Consider the following 19,442-nt stretch of genomic DNA (forward strand, 5'->3'; position numbering starts at 1 on the left):
GAATCGATAACTAACCAGCTGTTTAAATGAAATAAACTGATAACGCACTGTCTCGTGAATGCCCGATGGACTGAAAATACCATCATTCCCTGATTCATTTCTAACCAGATTTCAAAGTACCGTGTAAACTAACACAGGAAATCCTTAATCGACCGTGACCTATTAGAGAATACGTAAATATTGTGTAATCGTTTCACCGCTCCGCTGCGTCAACGGAACTCGACAATTACACATCACTTACACACATCATATGATCCCGGCTATCAATAATTTGTCGAAGTTCTGTGTCCGTCACCTTTCAACTGGTCTTATTCGCATGGCAGATTCTAGCATTGCACGTAAGTTGCGTTTACTACACATAACGTTTTTTTAAATCATACCGTTATCTAGAACTATAGTACTTCTATTCATCTGTTTTATTTTATTTTAAAAAATTTCTTAATTGCACCAATAACCCTATAAATATACAATAATCACTCAAATTTTTCACTAGTAGTGTTTGCAACGGTCATGTTTGCCAAATCAATATTGTCGTTTTTCTTTGCTAGGAAATTAAGTAACAAGACATTGAAGATGAGTTCTACATGCATTGACACTCTATCAGCAGAGGGCCGTCGGGAATTCTACAATTCATTTGACACTGTATTAACAGACTGTGACGGTGTGCTATGGCTGCTTAACAACACTTTACCAGGTGCAACAGAAGTCATGAATGGTTTCAAAGCAGACAACAAAAAAGTTTTCTTTGTTACCAACAACAGCACTAAATCACACGTACAGTTTTTGGAAAAGTTCCATTCCTTGGGCTTTCAAGCTTCGGCTAATGAAGTGGTTAGTACTAGTTTTTTGGCTGCCAAATATGTGAAAGCTAATCTTGATCCAGCCAAACGAGTTTATGTTATTGGATCTCCGGCTATTGCTTGTGAATTGGATGCATTAAATGTAAAACATTTTGGTGTTGGTGAGGATTATTTAAAAACTTCTGTTCCTACATTTGTTGAAAATATTAAGCTTGAACCTGATGTGGGTGCTGTATTAGTTGGATTTGATGAACACTTTAGTTACCCAAAATTGTTTCGAGCAGCTTCTTACCTCAAAGATCCAAGTGTTTTGTTTGTGGCAACTAATACTGATGAAAGTTTTCCAGTTGCTGGTACAAATTTAATCATGCCTGGTACTGGTAGTTTGGTATGCGCTGTAAAAACTTGTGCTGGACGAGATCCATTTGTGGTTGGCAAACCATCTAGCTACATATGCAATGTTTTAATGGAATCCAATAAGATTGATCCTTCAAGAACCATAATGATTGGTGACCGTTGCAACACTGATATTTTATTGGGTAAACGTTGTGGGTTTAAGACACTTTTAGTATTAACTGGTGTAAATACCCAAAAAAATATTGAAGAGTGGAGTAAGTCAGATGATCCTAAGTTGCAAGAATTAGTGCCTGATTTTTATGCTCAAGGTATTAATAGTTTGAAAGCAACATTTCCAGTGCCATTATAATATTAAAATTACAATTATCATTTATATTATTTACATTTAATTAAATTAATGTATTGTAGACAATTTCACTATGGAGTTTGTAATATATTCACTTTTTTTAGAAATATTAAAATGTATTTTAATGTCTTTCACATGTTAAACTTCTTTGCTGTATTATAGTTAGAGATTCAAGGTTGAACTATTTTATTAATTTATGCATATTTATGCTCTTTATAGTACAACTCAAACTTTATTTAGAAGCAATAATTGTTCTTGGAAGAAAAAGAACTTTATTTCACTAAATAGTTAAACAATTTTTCTATATAAAAGTCATATGTTGCTTATTCTAAAATTATTTTGTCAATTAAATATATTACATAAGAATTAATTAAATTACAAAATGTGAATGTAGGAATGGGTAAACTTGTTACATCAGAATAATTTTTTATAATTATTTATTATTCACTTTATCTATATGTTATATTATTGCATACTTTTTATTGTAACCAGCTAAACAATTAGTCAGTTTAACAATAGGTCATTTTTATATTTCAAAATTACATAATTTAAGTTAAATGTTGTTTTAATTATTTTATTATTTATTCACCTTTTTCTTGATTGGGTTTTCAGTGAAATATAAATTATTTATAATGTGCATTATTATTTATTATTTAATTATGATTCAACTTAAATTTTTTATATAATTAATATTATTTATCTTATCAGTTAATACACTCTTTTATATAACCTACTCATAATTATTAAATATGAAGAATAAAAATGAAACAAATTTTAAACTTTCTATATAGGTAATTTATACAATAGATATTCATTTTTAAAGACTAAATCTACTTACACATTTAAATTTGTTTAATTTGTATTAAATAATCTATTGAAAATACCAAAATTGTTGGTTTTATTTATTAATATTCTTAAACATAATTAAATTAAATTTTAATTTAAAAAACAATCATAACATTATTGTAATGTAAAATTCAGTGATGCATTTTACGGGTATGTTGAAATAACTATATATGGTATTATGGTTGAGATAAAAGTTAAGAAATTTATTAAATTTTATGTTACCAACTGAATTAATTTTGAAAATATTTGATATATTTTTGTAATTTGATTCATTTGGAAACAGTTTTATAGCTATATGAAGGCTATTCTCTCAATTGTTTATTACCTTTGAAATTACTTATTTTTTTAACCCTGTTGTCCAGTGTATTATCTGTAATATAAACTGGTACCGGTCATCATTACTATTATTTTTTTTTTATCATCTATTTACTGTTGCCAACGCTCGTTCTGAATGTTTACAATTAAATGTCACTAATTAGATAGTTTCTTTTAATTTAGTCTATAATATTTTGCTTAAAACTTAAGATTTTATCATAATTCATGCTTGTATTATAAATTTTACAAAATAATTTAAATAATTTATTTTAAAATTACAAGAGTTAATTTGATTCAATATTATGTTATATTGTATAAAATCATTATTTTAGTTTGTTATAATCAAACCTAATTAAAAAATGTTTATATGCATTGTTAATAATCAACGGTACCTTACATAGTTTAAACCTTAAAAAATACATAATAATTCTATTGCATTATAAATGTTATAATTAATAATCTATATTTATGTACGAGTATAAATGATTCATCAGTATAATTGTGAATTTATATGCTTGATAATATGAAATTAGTGTTTGACTTGTTTAGCAGATAAAATATAATTTGATAATCTTATTATTTTTAGAATCTATATGTTTTAATTAATATGAGCAAATAAATAATTAAACTAATTACTTATTTCATCAGAATTTAAATAGTAATATGAAATTGACCATAGCGTAGATTGTAAAACAATTTAATAGTGTTAATACTTATGAAATTTTTTGTATTTATATTCTAAATGTGTTATCAATAATCGTTGGGTCATTATGATTTCAAATTATTATTTTGACTATATAAAAAAGAAAATGGTAAAAAAGAAAAAATACACTTGTATTTTATAACTTTGACCACAACAGTTATAAATGTAATATCCAGTGTTACACTAATCTTAATAAGTGGTACCCACTGAAGTGAGAAAAATAGTGATATGGTAAAAATCCAAAATTAAAGGGAAAAAGAATTTGAAAAAAAAAGAATAAAGTTGTTTAAGGGAGGATGTTCGGAGCTATTAAGGTTTGAAAGTAGATCAGTGCAAATGAGTAGTCTGGAAAACTAAATAAATACTTACTTTGCCTTTAGATATCAATGAGCCGGAATACAGATACATGCTTTAATGAAATAATGTTTAACAATCACACAGAATTTGTGTTTGTATGTTGCGTCGCATTTGAATAATGAAATCGACTAAGTCAGTGTGCAAACGTTGACGACGGAGCTTTTTTTTTTTTAAGTAGCGAAAATTGGGGTGGTTAACAGTTGGTGCGGATGCAATCTTGACTTTAAACTGGAAGCTACTTAAAGATTCTGATGATTGTGTTGTGTAGGAAAATATAACAGGATGGTAATTTGACCAAAGGTGATCTCCTTCAAGAATTGACCCATTAAGACTACAATGGTGTACCGTTAGGCTTGGACCTTATTGTTTGATTTATATTCTACATGTACATGTAGTTATTTATTAATTTCTAAAATATACCATCTCAAATGATGCACATCGTAACAACACTCTTATACAAATTCATGAAAATTAAATTTATTATAATCATTATAATATATTGTTGATAATACATAATATTGATTATGATCGATTGTCGTGGAGTGTATAAAATAATTTCTAAAAACTCAAATCATCCGATTAGGTATTTAAATATGGTTAAAATGCCCAACATATATTTTTTTAATTTAGTAAAAAAAATCATTCAAATCAAGTTCGCCAGTACCTACATATTCCCGTTTGCCTATTGACCAAATTGATTAATTAATAATTTTATTCCTATATTTTTATCATAAATAGCATTTTGTGCTATTTAAACACATTTTAACACATCATTTTTTAACGAATGACGTGTAAGTAGATAATGCTGAAATCTTTACAATTATTGTCTATTGTTTTCTATACCTATTTATGCCAATAAATTAAAGAAATTCAAGAACAGTTTACTGATACGATGGGAAATACAATGCAAAATATTGCGATGATATTTATAGTACATAATGGATGTGACAGTTACATTTTTTAAATCTTCAAAACTAATCAACGCAACAAGTCGATAGTTAATCGTCACGTTTCGAGCCCCACTTGATTTTAGTTTACTCTGTGCATTGGTTCGTTTTTCCAATAAATGTATTGATAGGGGAAGTATTTGCAAGATTAGCTTATTTGCTTAATTGTTTACAATAGAAGAGTCGAATGCGTTCGAAATTTAAAGTTGTCGTACGATTCGATTCGCATAAACTGTATACGCCCATAGGCGTTACTGATACAGTTAAACTGTATTTCAAGGGTCGCCTACTATACTTTTGGGCCCTATCTTAAAAAACGTATAGGTATATTTAATTATATTAGGTATTTAATATTGTAGTATATTATTCCCAATGAATATGTTTTCTTTGAAGGCTCGTATATTTTTCTCAAATAGCTTCAATTACAAGTATTTATGAATTGTACTCTTGTAGTCAATTTTAGCTGTTATAACGTACATATATATTATTATAAGAAGTTTTTGTACAAAAATTTAAAACATTTTGTTTTATATTTCTATTACAAAACATAATTTATATTATTTTTTTTATTTTTATTATTTATTTTTTATTTTTTACCAAATATTTTAGAATAAATTACATTTAATTTGAGTAACATCAGTTAAAATATGGGTCCCTTATTCTTAGACTTAAATTGAGGGCCCTATTTATAACATTTCAAGAGGTGCCGAGCATACTCGGCACTTCTCGTGTGCACGCCCCGTAACTTTATTTTATCGGTGTGTTATCAAACATTTAGATGACAGTAACCTCGGTTCACATTCAATTATTGTAAAAGTGTAACTTTATACATTGCGAATTTTCCCAAATATCCGAGTGTTCGTCTATGCAACACTGTGAGTTTCTACGTACATTTATATTTTGGTTACCTTTTTTACAGAGTTGAGAGTCTCATACAGGGACAAGAGCGATGTCTTGCTCGAAGACAACTTGGAATCGAAAAACCCGCATCAGTTGTTTTCCATATGGTTCAAAAAAGCTTCGGAACGGGATGACGTGAGACAGCCAAATGCCGCTTGTTTAGCCACAGCTACCAAGTAATAATTACTTGCTACTACAGTGCTGTTTATTATTGCCGTTTTCTTTCGATCGAAAACATTTTATACGTTTGTTATCCCCCCTTTTTTTAATTTATTCATAATTCAGACCAAAAAAATAATTATATCAATTATAATAATATTTTTTTAAATTCACTCCGAGGGAATAGTAAAATTTTTTTGCACGATTACAACTATCTCCTATAAGTATGTGTATTCTGTTTTGTTTGTTACAGGTCTGGTATTCCGTCGGCTAGATTCGTTTTACTTAAAGCTTTCGATGAATCTGGATTCACGTTCTTCACAAACTCAGAAAGCCGTAAAGGCCGAGAACTTGTGAGTACCTATGTTATATTATAAAACACTATTGCCGTGTTTCGCATTTTTTAACTTTTGAGATAGTATAGATATTAATTACAAAAACTCCACATATTCAAATATTTTAAATTGTTATTCATCAAAATTCATTAAATATTATTTATAATATATGATAACAATGCGATTGTTGGTTTTGTATAAATATTCTTTAAGTACAACGCTATCAACTGATTAGTATATTTCAAACTAATATAAAATTATTATTATTCATAGGAGGAAAACCCAGTTGCGGCATTGACAATATACTGGGATGCGTTGGATCGATCAGTAAGTTTTTTTTATTGAATAGGTTAGATATGTACAATAAGTAAATAAGATATTATGATGTGGAAAATATTTACATGATAATTAATATGAGGAGGGAGGCTGTCAAGTGACAGTATCCTTATGTGGTATTATGATAATAAAATCTCTGCACCAATGTCTCTTCAACCGACGAGAGGAATTTTCTTGCAAGTTGGCTTTTCCTTGAATGGTTTTAAGTGAGTTGGTGTGAGTGGCTAGTTTGGAGCGAATTGTTGGAAACATACCAAGGTGCAAAAGTTATCAAATGGTGAATTATTGATTGGAATGCTTGAATTGTTTTTATATGGGATGCTTTGGTGCAGCTGGTATCTCAGTTATGGTATATATCTTGGTAAATCTATATTCCGTAATCCCAAATGGGTCTTAACATCGATTTATTTATAATTATTTTATTGTTAAGGGAAATATTTGAGTTTTAAGTTTTTTCCTTGTTATTTTTAATTGTGTGCCCCGGATGAGAAATTTATCTAAAATCAGGCCCAGATATTTAATTTGGTTTTTGATTGAAATTTCTATTTTCTCAAAGTAAAGAATATGTCATTTCTTTAGGTGAAAGGAATATGGAAGAATTTTAAAACGTTTATTTTGATTTTCCAATTAGATACCCATATTTCTATTTCAATAATATGCGGTTGGAGATTGGAGGATGCTACAGTGTTATCACAATGTCCACTTAATATTACTGTATCATCTGCGTACGTGGCGATTGGAATATTATCAGTATTTGGTATGTCTGCAGTGAATATGTTATAAAAGTCTGGCGATGGATTACTTCTTTGAGGGACTCCTGCTAGAATTTTTAAGTTGGAAGAAAATGAATTGTCTTGTCTGATAACAAATGTGAGATTTGAGATTGTATATTTGATTAAATTATTAAATTAAGTGGTGCTGGTAAAATTTTTTTATTTTGGAAATAGACCTTGGTACCAAATTATATCGAATGTTGGGATAACATTGAGCGCAGACATTATTGATTTATGTTAGAATATTTTTAATACCTGGTATTTTTGTTGGTATTAAGTTGAATACATCCATAAAAAACAAATTTTAACTGATTTAGGAAAGTATATGAGTATGCATATAATTGTGTTTAAGGGAATTCGAATTGTAAAGTGTTTTTCAACAACAAACATTTCGAATTATCGAAGGAACCAGAATTCATGTATTTTTTTTCTAATTTTAGAGATTTTCTTAGGGAACTAAGCGTTAAGTTCGAATTATGGTGTTTTTTGAACTATCGAATAACTACTATATGTACCTGCTCAAATCAGTTAAAATTTGTTTTTATGGCTATATTTAATTTACAACAATATCAGGTATTAAAAATATTCTAACATAAATCAATTATGTCTGCGCTCAATGTTGAGTTAAGGTAGAATAAAATGAAGTAGGTAGAGTTCAATAAACAAAATACATGTGCGATTAAATTGTACGTAACCTATTCATTGTAACATTTTATTTTACTTCATTATTATTACTATCATCTCAATTTATTCATATTAATTTATATTAGGCACGTAATAATTATTTATTCCTCGGCCCACGTGGTGTCGCTACAATTTTTAGAATTATGAAGCTTTCGTATTTGTCGGTTATATATATTTTGTGATACACAATAAAGTATAGGTAGTTGATTGTATTTTCTTTGTGGAAAGGTACGTATCGAAGGAGCCGTAGAAAAAATCAGCGAGGCTGAGTCTACGGAGTATTTCGACACGAGACCAAAGAGCAGCCAGATTGGTGCGCACGTGAGTCGCCAAAGCACAGTGATTGCCAGCAGGGAGGTGCTGTCTGAACTGAACGCAAAACTCGAGAACGAGTACATGGACAAACCAGTACCTAGGCCGCTGTACTGGTAAGCCACAATAAACACTTAAATCTGTAACGTATGTGCTTGATTAAAATGCATCATGTGATTTTTCGTAAAATTTACAGAAAACGGGTGAATAATGATAAAATATAATTGTAAATGTGTTTTCTAATGTTTATCAATTATTATTGATGCGCATAGAATTTGTTTTTGAAACACTTGATTTTTTTATTTTGTTAATGAAAAACTGTCTTCATAAAAAAGTAAAATGCTTAAAATAAAATAAAAATGTTGATATCTTTTAATTAAACTGTCGTCATATAATCTTATACATTGAAAAATTAAGAATGAAAAATCGGATGGGTTTCAATACAATATTCTAGGACCTGTGCCTCTACCTTATCTATTATTTGTATGCACGCGATTATAATAAAGCGTACAACTTTTCACTAATTATTCGCTCAAAACATAGATATTTGTCTTCAATAATAAATAAATCAGTATTGCGTTCTTTACGTCAAGCTTATTAACTACTTGATTCTAGTTGCAGGAAAAAAAATAATACCTATTTATGGCTACATGTCCGAATATATTAATATAAATTAACACAATACAGTTTATAGGTACATTGATTCAATGTTCAAGTTAAGATAATAAAACGATTCTATTCTAAACATATTTTATTTACGTTTGATTTCCCTTCACTTTTTATTATAGACAATAAAATGAATTTTAATCAGTGCTCAATATTGATATGCATCTCACTGATTTTAATAAAGCATCTATAATGCAGTGATGAATTTACATGCATGTTTTCGTTTCGCAGGAATGGCTACAAAATAATTCCAAGGACAATAGAATTTTGGCAAGGCCAAAGTGACAGGCTGCACGATCGCATTGTTTTTGAACGAGCCGAGTATTCGCGCGAAAAGCCAAACGTCTATCACTTGGGTGAAAATGGTTGGGTATTTTACAGACTTTCTCCGTAATGCGATTGCAGAATACTGCGTGGTCTTTCTAGGAATAGTTATATTTTCATATTATGTTTATGTACAATAATTGTACTATAATTATTATAGTATGATTTAATCATGTTCTTATAGTCTTAAAATATGGATAACAATGTTATACTGCGTTTATTATATGCATTTATAAAAAAATAACTTTTTTATAGTTCCGCAACCAAACGCATGTGTCGTCCATGAATACGTTAAAATAAATTATGTTCTGGGATTTCAAAATATGTACGGGTCTTATCTTGTATTTATCATTTATATAACATTATTGTACATTTCAACTTATATTATTAAAAAATGTATCCGTTTTTTTTTTCTAAGTCTCTAGTTTTGTCATTTTTAAGAACTCTGTGTACATGGATGATCGTTTGATATCTCATATATTCGATTCTATACTATTCTATACTATTACTATACTCCATACTTCTTCAAAGTTTAACAAATAAAAGTTCTGATACAAACCGTTTATATTTTACATATTTATTCATAGAGGCGTATCTAGAAAGAGTTTGGGAGTTAAAACCTCCTCGAAATTTTAACGAAATTAAAAAATAGGAATACTTAATATTTTTATACAATTCAAATTTAAAATTATAAACATATGCTAGTGTGTTATTTATATAATTCATTTTCGATCTATACAGGGCTATGAAATTAATTTTTATCAAAATTACTATCTTGTAAAATAAATACGTTTGAATTATGTTTTAGTAAAAATATTGACTCCAACCCCCAAAAAAATTCTAGATACACCCCTATTTATTCGCAATTTTGTTAATAAACGCGCGTTTATAGGTTTATGGACTCGAACTATGCATCATTTTAATTTTGATTTTTGCTTATACAATAGAGCGTAATGGATAGTTGTAAATGGATATGTTACATTTTTGAAGAATATTATTAACATTTTTGAAAAACTTTAGTTCCTGTTTATATTTTCCACATTTTAATTTCACTCATAGCTGCTAACATTCTGCAATCTAAATAATTTTGATACATTTCATCTAACTGCTTAATTTTTTCTTTGTAAAGTATACAGTATTTGATGATGGTATAGTTAACATTTTATTTTATAGACTTGTAAGATAAAAATTACTAATTTAATTGATTCAAACTTTTAACATATGCTGAAAACCATATCAATTATGATTCTGACTAAGAGGGACTGTTGAAACATATGAAAATCTTCATGTCAAAGAAACTCAATTTATTAAAAATACTACTCTAGTGGTATATGTTTGTAGACAAAGGGATCAAAGACCATATCCATCATATCCTTTTGCCTCTCGGCATAGATCTATCTCCTTATCCATTCTTAATTTTCCTTGGTTCCAGGATCTGAACCTTTGTGGACTCATTATTCTGCAAACTCTCCTCTCTTGGTTACTCTTTCTCTGATGCAATCCTTCTTCTCAATTCTCATTCTCTTTCCATTATTAATTTCAACCTTAACGCAGATTTTCATTTTTAAATTATTTATTCTTATTGTAAAATACTGTAGAAGCTCAATAATTATTGTAAAATACAGCTGCACCTCAATAAATCGAAAACCTTGATAAGTCGAAATAAATGCCGTTCTCTTGCGAAAACATCGATTACTCCAACGGAAAACTAATGATAACTCGTACATTCTGTGTTCTGAGTATAGATTTATTACTAGTTTTTACAGTTACAATTTTATTTTATTTGCCTAATCGGCTTGTGCCAATAATTTAATCATATCGCTTTTATTGTGTACTTATGAGCTAATTCATATTTTCAACGCATACGAAATTGCACTTCTTTATAAATATTTGCCAGATAAAACTAAGCATTTAAAAATGAGAAATGCAGTTGTGGTAAGCATAGCAAGGAATGACTCACACTATTAGTGGTTGTAAACATGACTGATATGGATAAACTGAAACGTTTATTAATCGTAAAATCGAAAAAAGCTAGGTGTTTTTTTTGTGTCAAATATTTTACTGTTTAATACACAACGAATAAGAAAACATAAACATAAACAAATAATATAATACGTGTATATTACAAATTATAGTAAGAATATTGTAAAAAACAAAAGTGATATCAGAAGAGATCTCGGGGCCCCCCAAAACCGGGGGGGGGGGGGGTCTCTTTTAATTATACACCTAATACATCTCGATAATTGCACCGCCTGAAGGGAATCATTAAGAATTAATTTGCAAGCAATAAGGTAAGAGATGATAACCAGTGCGTAATTAGTTAAATTTGATTATGAAGGATCTGGATAGAGAAAGATCGTTGAACCATACTTTGTCTGGTATAACGGAAACTATAGATTTAAATCTAGAGGCAAAATTTGTGGGTAACTTGTTTAAGTAGATAGACTAGGGTAAGTAAACATGGCGTTGATTATTTATTCTATTAATTTAATAAATACAAAATAAGTTGTTATATGAAACCCCTATTCTTATTTAGTCTTTTTATAGCTTAAACTTAGTTATAATTACAGGTTCAAAAATATCTAGAATAGGGGTGAGGGCGCTAAAAATTATTTTTTTTGGCACCAGGCGTTAATAATGCTAGGCATAATACTGTTTGTAATAAAATACAATAATAAATTTAAAAAACTCTTTTTGATTTTTTTTTTTTTTTTTTTTGTATGAAACCATGATAATTCGAAAACCTTAGTAAGTCGAAAACATCGATAAGTTGAAAAAATATAACATCCCTTGAATTTCGACTTATCGAGGTATCTCACTCATTAACATGCAACACAAATAATTTTTAATCACTGTATTCTCACAAAAAGTATAATTGTCAAGGTATGGACGATAGCAATAAATAAATATTGATGATGTTTGCACGTCCTCAATTATTTTGAATGTAGGTATATTGTACTGATAAGTTATCGATAGTAAATAATATGAATTATCGTGTAGTACGTAATCAGGTAGGCACCACCGTCATACGCGCTTTGAACGCACTTGTTTATATTTATTTTTCATATTAGAGAATGTACATTTTGTTTCATGTTGGTAACAAAATAATCACGTGCAATTGATAGAAGGACCACCAAAGTGTGTGATTATCTCAAGTCAACTGAAGTTGAATGTGTAAAAGAAATAGGCAGTCGATCATCATTAGGTATATTATTTAGGAACGCTTTGTATTGGTATAAAATATTAAAATCATATAATAAGATATTAATAAATATTAAGACTTGATTCTAACAAATCTAGGGTAAAAGTGAAAACAAATTTCGAAAAATTTTAAATGTTAGTTATTTATTATCAACTTTAGTCAGGTGAAGGATAAGGAAAAGTCTTTTGTATAACATTTTGTTTTGCTCGTTAGGACGATACAATTAAATTAAAATTAATATGACATGTACATGAAAATATATTGGCTTTTTGAATTAAAAAGAACATTTTGTATTTAAACATTTTAACAAACATTTTAATTGCGACAGCAACAGTTCGAGTACTTTTAATGAGAAACTTTTAATTTATTACATACATGTAAATAAAATCTTAATTAAATTATACATAGAGTATATTCTAATAGTTGTACATAATCACTACCATTAAATATTGTTGAGAAAAATAAGGCGATTTAAATAAGTGCCACTCGAGGATATAATATTTGTATAATTGAAAGAAGAGGACACCGATGATTTGTTAATTTAATATTATAAAATCTAATATTGTTGTAATTCATGTTTCTGTGTTAGTATCAAGTATCTATTCTGGTGATTTTGATTTTCGATTACATATTAAGGTATAAGTAGAAAATTTATATTTATCATTTATTATTAATAATTATTTATAATATAATATTTATACTGTTTGACAACAATATTACAAAATTAATGAACTAGAAATTTGACGTGGTGATGTTTCCAATATTTTAGACGTGCAATAATAAGGGATTTTAAAAAAAAAAATATTTGTACCGGCAAAAACGGTTTCATGATGCGAAACCGGGTAGTTCTGCATACGACCAAAACTATACCGATTCATTTGAAATGTAGTTTAATTTGTTATACAACCAAAAGTTACATTAAACTAGGCTTTGAATCGTGAATGTAATAATCCATTAAAAAGTATGACTCGGTCAAGACTGTTCCATGCGAAGCCAAATAATGCAGCTAGTATATATATTAGAATAGTGAGTTGTAGGGCTCGAAAGTTGTAGGAGCTAAGAAAGATAAAATATGCATGCAAATATACACGAAAAAAGTTAAATATGTAAAAAAGTTATTCTGAATTCCAAAAATAAAATACATTTGATTTTGTTAATAAATTAATAATATACATAAAAACTATTTATAATTAAAAAAAATTATAACTGGTTGGCATCTTGACATCTTATTGAGCTGAAAATAAAATTAAAATATTTTTTCAGTATTTTTTAAATTACAAAAAAAATACATGTTTTCTAATACCTTGCATTGAACCACGGATACTTTCTTATGATTTTCTGTTTTAGATTAACGACGATTATTTGATATAAGATGACTATAGCGATGACAATAAATACCTTCGTTGATAATTTTGAGTTTTATATTCAATATTAATTGAAATATACAGATTAAGAAAGAAAAAAATCAATTTTTTAGAAAAATATGAAATATGATTAATATGCATATAAAATCAATGAAATATGCATTTTTTTAGCTAAAATTGGCCAAATATGCAAATTATGCATTTTCAATTTTCAATTTTCTAACTCGCTATTGTATACTTCAAATTTCTAGTTGGGTCTGCTATAAATTGAGATCATATAGAACAATATGCAATTCCTACAACTTCCGAGTTTTAACTCACTGGGTAGAGTATTATAATTATTGTTATATTTATTCAGTTATCGTCTTAAGATTCATTAATTCATCGTCTCAGCGATACAAAACACCTTTTTTAATAGCCAACTATTTGCTCAACGTTATTATTTATTAAAAATGCATTAGGTACACGTGAATCAAATAAGCTCTTAACTGGTTTTGACTACGAGTAGAAAAAAATTATTTTATATATTTTATATTTTTTATTTCGGATCACTGCCTACCTACGTACTTATTCAACGGTTGTACTATAATCGTAGTCATTAAATTTTTTTTTTTTGTTGATAAATGCGTTTTTAATTTCACTTTTAGCCACAGAACTAGTCGTTGTCATGTATGTTACAAATTAAAACTGGATTTTAGATCATATAATAAATGCATTGCGTCAAAACCTGCTGCATTAAAATAAAAAAAACTTACCCGGCTGGTTGCTGCATCCCGGGAGTTGCATATGTGCCACCACTGGAGCGGGTGTTTTTATATTCTAGAACATAACCGTTTATAGCAGGGCACCAAAAAGTTTTTATAACGTTCTGAGTATAACATTAAACTATTCAAAAAATGATTGAAATCGATACCAGATAACATAACGGTAAACGATGCAACAAGATTGCGCAATTGTTCCTGTTTTGACCAGACTAATTATACCACGAATGCACAAAAAATTTGCAACACGATTGTGCCTCAATCCCTTTTTACTAGATCACTACTAAATCACAACATCATTGCGCACCAAATGATAGGTGTATATACTATGTATAATAATTTATGCACAACATAAAATTATGTATACAATACATACTTTTTATAATTTGGATATATATGCACTCAAACTATTAATTCACAAAATGCACTTTTTTCAAAATCGAAATGAAAAGTTGATTTAGCTAATGATAGTTATAATAAAAATATCGACTAATGACTATCAATATAGAAAAAAAACAATTTTTAATAAAAAAAAAATCGACTTTTAACCATGTTAGTATATAAATTTAGCATACATGTAATTTAGAAAAAAAATAATATTTAACCAAGTCAACGATGATAATTTGTTAATAGTCTTAAGCCTGTAATAATTAGAAAGGAAAATTGTGAATTAATAGGTAATAAGTTTAAGTGCATTTATATGAAAATTTTATGTAAAAAGTATGTATTGTATACATTATTTTATGTTTCACATTAATTATTATACCTACATAGTATACATAATAATATTATTTGGTGCGCAATGGTGTAGTGATTTTAACAGTTAAAAAGGAATCGGGGCGCAATCGTGGTATGATTTTTTTTGCGCAATCGTGGTGTTTAAGTTTATCGTTTAATTAATCGGGTAAAAAAGGAAAAATTGCACAATCGTGTTGCAGCCATCGGTGGCTGCGTAATCGATGAAAATAGATAACGGATAACATACCGGTAAACGATAAACAATTGAAAACGGATAATGAATAACGAAACAGTAACGAAAAACGATTAAAATTAATGTTGAATAACGTAACAGAGAACGATTAACGATTGAATCATAAAAGAAATTGTTATAGAAAAATATTTATAACTCTTGGTAAATAGATTTGGAAAATAGTTATTTTTGTAAAATTGACTTCAATTACTAGGTAATCTAAATAAAATAAATATATATAAATGTTTAAAACAGCAATAAATTTATCAACTAATAAAATATAAATAAGCGTTACCAATTATAATTTATAATTATGCTTTCTGAAATTATGTCGGATATTGTTGGCGCTGAACCCGAATGGCTTGTCTCATCAAAAATAATTTCGGTGAACACCGATGAAACATTAGTTATACACCGTACATAAGTTTTAAATTGACAATAAATACATATTTTAAATGTTAAGTGCATTTTATTGTTTTTGTACAACAAATAGGATTGCTTCATTTATAAGTTATGAGTTATGAGAGTTACAAAGAGAAAATAGGTAATTTAGGTAATTTTAAATTAGGTATGAATATAAATTAAGGTTATATATATATATATATATATATATAAATAATATTTAAAATATGTTATATTATTTTACATAGTATTGATCACTAAATATTACATTTGAAAATTTTACAAATTTTATACTGATTTAAATAACGTAAAACGCTAAATTGTTAAAAACGTTTTAATTGTCAATAACGGTAAACGGAAAATGTTATAAACGTTTAAGTTTGTACATATAACGTTTAAATGCTTAAATTGAATATCGTTTAAATTATTTATAACGTTAAACGCTCAATTGCTTATAACGTTTAAATGTCCCGTAACGGTAAACAATGTATATTATTTTGGTTTAAGCCCTGGTTTATACCATCTTGATCTAAAAACAATGAGATATAATACATTTCGCTGTACGTCATGAATAAATACATAATCGATGGTAATTATGTCGTTTTTTTAGTTAATTATCACTCATTGTTCAACATGGTATTTGATATTTGAGAAAATAGTGTTTGTCTATAATCAAATCGAAATAATAATTGCTCTCCTTAAGGTTGGCCACGGCGGAAAACCGTACGATTTTATCAGGATTCTAACATCACAACACCATTTGTTTCGCGGTTATTCTGAACGTTTTAAATATATGATTTCTATATTTTTATTTTCTATAGCATGTATCCGTATAACTCACTGGAACAAGGAAGTTTCGTTCTTCGAAACGTTTAAAAATGTATTGTTTTAGTTGGTAACCAACTGAAGCAATGAAAAGTCGAGATGCCCAACGCTTGTATTGACATTATGTTCGCGATACCGCGCGCTAAATCTAATTGTTACGAAGTTATGAAATGTAAACACATTCTTGGCACTAAAGTTGTCGATAAAATAACGCAAACTGATGGATTACGCTCGAATCATTAACCATATATGATATGATACTTCGGTACCTATTTATAATATTGTGACGCTAACGATGTACGCTTAAGTTGAATATACTTTGTGTTGCTGATTATGGTAGTGGCGATTTTTTTCACTACTATGTTTTTTTTTTTTTTTTACATCATTTACACTGTTTCTCAAACCGATGACGGGTTGAAGAGGAAAAACGTATAAACAATGACGTGTCGATCGTTGTAATTTGTTGGATAATAATATCATTAAAAAAAAAAAAAATAAACCCGAAGGAAAAAACTGAACAACGCGTTGCCAGCGGTTGAACATCGTGAAATCGATTTCGATTCGCACGATTATTAAAATATTCATTAAACCTGTATCGGCATCATGTGCTTAACCGTATGCAAGTAGTAGTGTGGGCCAGGGTTCGCTTGGGAATCCATCGCGTCGAGTGACGTAAACATTTCATCAGATTCGCAGGAAACGCGTTACACATACGTAAAACACATTTTACTAAGCAATATTTACTATATAGCTCTTAAAACACGTGTCACGTGAAATACGTGTTTTATACAAAATATATATCCATATTTATAATAGTAAAATTAGTAATTTTACGTTATGTTCTTAAAGTTTCAATAGAATATTATTAGTACAGTATTAAGCATAGGTATAACTTGGAAATTTATTAGGGGGGGGGGGCAAAACTATAATTACATATCTAACAAAAAGGGTATCCGAGGCTAAATGCCGCTTTACTACCTATATATTATTATATAAAATTATTAATTTTCTAACATTATGTTTGATAAGCGAAAATTTAAGATTAAAAAAAAAATGTTATAGTAATAGCTATAACCAGCTGTTTTGTACTTATTTTAAAACAAGGTATGTTAAATACCAGAGGGGGCACTGACCGTCCTAATTTTTTCTAGGGGGGTAAATTGCCCCTCCTTTCCCCCCCTGTTTACAACTATGGTATTAAGTTAAGGTTGTACGTTTTTATTTTGGATTTTACACGTGACACGTGAATCCCGTGAATTCACATGTATTAAGAGCTCTAATAATTACAAAAATGTTCGCGAAACGCGCGTTCTGCCGGTGTCGTCGGAAGAACAGATCTGCTCGAAAGTAGCAATGTATTATGTAATAAAATGTGCATCGACGTGTTATGCCATAAACCGCTGCGCGTTGTAGTAACACTCGTGTGCATTTTTGATGAGCACCTCATTAAACCGAGTGTTACAATCGCATGATACGCGAGTATTAGGTTATTCAGTTGAGTGTCTTTTAAGTGTGTTTTGGAAGCACTCGGCTTGTTTTTTTCATATCGACTTATCAGTAATTGTTTTTTGGCCATTATCGCACAGTTGTCGAAACACGTGTGTAAAAGTCTTGAAAAACGGGAAAAGACTGAACCCGTGACGATTGTTTAATACACATTGTACTCGTAATATATTTCGTGCAATAAATGAAATTGGAATTCGATAATAATTGTACACCATAAACGTTGTAGCGTTATATTAATGCGATAAGTCCGTCCTGCAGGACATGCTTTAGTAATAAAATAATGATGGATATTTTCGTAAATAAACATTTTATATTTTCTATCGATTGAAAATAAGTATATCACTTGAACCACAATGCCTAATCTTAAATTTGTTTATTTCTTTTAAACAACTTCAGTTAATAAAACAAATTATTACATAAGCGTATCAAATAAATTACATTAATATAAAGTATACAACAAGTATAACAAAAATAAAACAGAAACGTTAAATCTCACTAAAACATAAAGTAAACGGTACAATAACTATATTATAATTGTTATTTTTATTTTTTGATTCTTTCCATTCTTGTATTCAAACCCGAAGGTTGGTTTCACAGTCGCACAAGCGTTCTGCACTCTTCCCTGTTACTTGCAAATTTTTTTAGTTCCATGTAGTTTGACAGTCCAGCATCGGAAATCATTTGCTCGTCAAATAAAACTCTCGGACGTCCTCGGTCTGTCTTGCCTTCAATTTTTCCTTCTTTTAGAATAATTTTTTTATTATTATAATTGAAATGTCTCCCAACTTTTGAAACATTTTATCGAGGATTGACAATGTTTGAAGTGTTCTTGAGTACGATTTTTGTCTAAAGATTGTTGTATAAAACTTTTTAATAATAATAAAACCTACCGAAAAATATGACAACTGGAAAAAATTAACTATAATACAGATACATTTTTTGTTTCACATAATGGTAAACACGGAAAATATGATCAAAACAAACGTAATACAAATATTTCGAAAACTGTTGTGTTAGGTAAGTCTCATAAATATGTATAACCTAACATCCTTAATCGTGATTATAGAGCTGTAAGTTAAATGATGCAACATTTAAGATTGAGTTTTCAAAATTGAAATTTTTTTTAGAAATTAAAAACAAAGAGACTATAATTTGTGGCAGTTTAAACTTTCCAAAAAAACAAACGTGAAATTCTCAAAAAAAAAAAAAAAACAAGACATTTAATTTTTGTAACAAAATCTACCCAATATTT

The 19,442-nt window shown here is 28.6% G+C and overlaps 1 protein-coding gene across 2 annotated transcripts; it reads left to right on the forward strand.

Moving 5' to 3' along the window:
- The first annotated feature begins 30 nt into the window (after nt 1–30).
- LOC112689024 (pyridoxine-5'-phosphate oxidase) lies at nt 31–9,574 on the forward strand. Of its 2 annotated transcripts, XM_025562531.1 has the most exons (6): nt 31–338; nt 5,591–5,747; nt 5,984–6,083; nt 6,339–6,392; nt 8,087–8,286; nt 9,068–9,574. In XM_025562531.1, the coding sequence occupies exons 1-6, from the start codon at nt 251–253 to the stop codon at nt 9,228–9,230; spliced, it is 762 nt and encodes a 253-aa protein (XP_025418316.1). In that variant the 5' UTR covers nt 31–250; the 3' UTR covers nt 9,231–9,574. The 2 variants fall into 2 exon arrangements, with proteins under 2 accessions (XP_025418316.1, XP_025418308.1); XM_025562523.1 differs by lacking the exons at nt 5,591–5,747; nt 5,984–6,083; nt 6,339–6,392; nt 8,087–8,286; nt 9,068–9,574 and adding an exon at nt 549–1,637 and having other exon boundaries at nt 246–338.
- The last annotated feature ends 9,868 nt before the right edge of the window (nt 9,575–19,442 follow it).

The sequence above is a fragment of the Sipha flava genome, unplaced genomic scaffold, assembly GCF_003268045.1.
Source record: "Sipha flava isolate LNK unplaced genomic scaffold, YSA_version1 111_pilon_pilon, whole genome shotgun sequence".
NCBI classification, from domain to species: Eukaryota; Metazoa; Arthropoda; class Insecta; order Hemiptera; family Aphididae; genus Sipha; species Sipha flava.